This window comes from Peromyscus californicus, unplaced genomic scaffold, assembly GCF_007827085.1.
Source record: "Peromyscus californicus insignis strain IS unplaced genomic scaffold, ASM782708v3 Scaffold_7__1_contigs__length_154581171, whole genome shotgun sequence".
Lineage (NCBI taxonomy): Eukaryota > Metazoa > Chordata > Mammalia > Rodentia > Cricetidae > Peromyscus > Peromyscus californicus.
The window spans coordinates 66,040,663-66,042,215 of record NW_026294595.1 but is presented as its reverse complement, the minus strand read 5'-3'; the positions used below and the strand labels follow the sequence as shown (position 1 = coordinate 66,042,215).

The following is a 1,553-nucleotide window of genomic DNA, read 5'->3' as shown; positions in this document are numbered from 1 at the left end:
ATGGCCAGGGCAAATAACGTGACTGAACTGATCATTATTGGCCTTTTCCAGGATCCAGAGGTGCAGAAGGTGTGCTTTGCACTGTTCCTTCCTGTGTACCTGGCCACAGTGCTGGGCAATGGCCTCATTGTTGCAATGGTCACTGTCAGTAAGAGTCTGCGTTCCCCCATGTACATCTTCCTCAGCAACTTGTCCCTGGTGGAGATCTGCTACTCCTCCACTGTTGTCCCTAAGTTCATCAGTGATTTACTTGCTAAAGTTAAAACCATCTCCCTGAAGGGCTGTCTGGCTCAGATATTCTTCTTCCATTTCTTGGGTGTTGCTGAGATCTTTTTGCTTGTAGTGATGGCCTATGACCGCTATGTGGCCATCTGCAAACCTCTTCATTACATGAACATCATGAGTCACCAAGTGTGTCACATGCTGGTGGGTGTTTCTTGGCTGGGGGGCTTTTTACATTCTCTAATTCAGGTTCTTATCACTATTCAGTTACCCTTCTGTGGTCCCAATGTGATTGACCACTACTTTTGTGACCTCCAGCCACTATTCAAGCTGGCCTGCACTGACACATTTGTGGAGAGTGTCACTGTAATGGCCAATAGTGGCTTAATTGCTCTGTGTTCCTTCCTTGTTCTGGTGACCTCCTATGTCATCATTCTGGTCAACTTGAGGAACCATTCAGCAGAGGGGAGACGCAAGGCCCTCTCTACCTGTGCCTCTCACATCACTGTGGTCATCTTGTTCTTTGGACCAGCCATCTTCCTCTACATGCGACCTTCCTCCACTTTCACTGAAGACAAACTTGTAGCTGTGTTCTACACGGTCATCACCCCCATGCTGAACCCCATCATCTACACACTCAGAAATTCAGAGGTGAAAAATGCCATGAGGAAGTTGTGGGTTAAAAAGAACCTAGGGATGGAGTGAAGGAGAGCTAAGTGATGGGAATGATTTTAAAAAGTGTAACTTACCATTAAAATGGATTTCTTTTCTGTGAGATATTAAAAAAAAACAACAGTGGCCACAGATATAAGGATATCACATTGCTGCTTTTGTGACTCTTATTAATAGGTCAAAACTCCATGGTAACCTAGTGTTATATGCAAGCACGGTGCTGAGCTGCCCCTCTGTAAATTTATGGAACTTGATTATCTTCCTGATACCTGCTTTTATCATGGCTTGAGTAATTTGAATATTCAAGTCAATATAAAGCCATTAAAAATTTGTAGTTTTAGGTCAGCCTTGAAAGCATACCTACAAGTAACATTTTACAGACTGAATAGGTTATGTTTAGGAATATATACATATATAAACATATACGCACGCAAAAAAAATTAGTGAAAAAAAGAGGCCATGAATTTGAAGGAGAGAGGAGACAGGTATATGGGAGAGTTTGGTGGGAGGAAAGGGAAAGGAGAAGTGTAATTAAAATAAGAAAAAATGTATTTTTTCTCAAAAATAGAAAACACATTTTTAAATGATACTTAGTAACATAATATATGGGGTATAGTATAGTAATCTCAATACATGTATGATCAGAGAAATTGTGATGT

The 1,553-nt window shown here is 41.2% G+C and overlaps 1 protein-coding gene across 1 annotated transcript; it reads left to right on the top strand.

Annotated features, from left to right (window-relative positions):
• On the top strand, positions 1 to 927 carry LOC128101594 (olfactory receptor 4B1-like). The gene has a single exon (XM_052724847.1). It carries the CDS (start codon positions 1 to 3, stop codon positions 925 to 927), a length of 927 nt encoding a protein of 308 aa, XP_052580807.1.
• Positions 928 to 1,553: the final 626 nt, after the last annotated feature.

Bases quoted from the DNA above. Each gene is read 5' to 3' on its own strand.
- LOC128101594 (XM_052724847.1), top strand. From the start codon at position 1: ATGGCCAGGGCAAATAACGTGACTGAACTGATCATTATTGGCCTTTTC.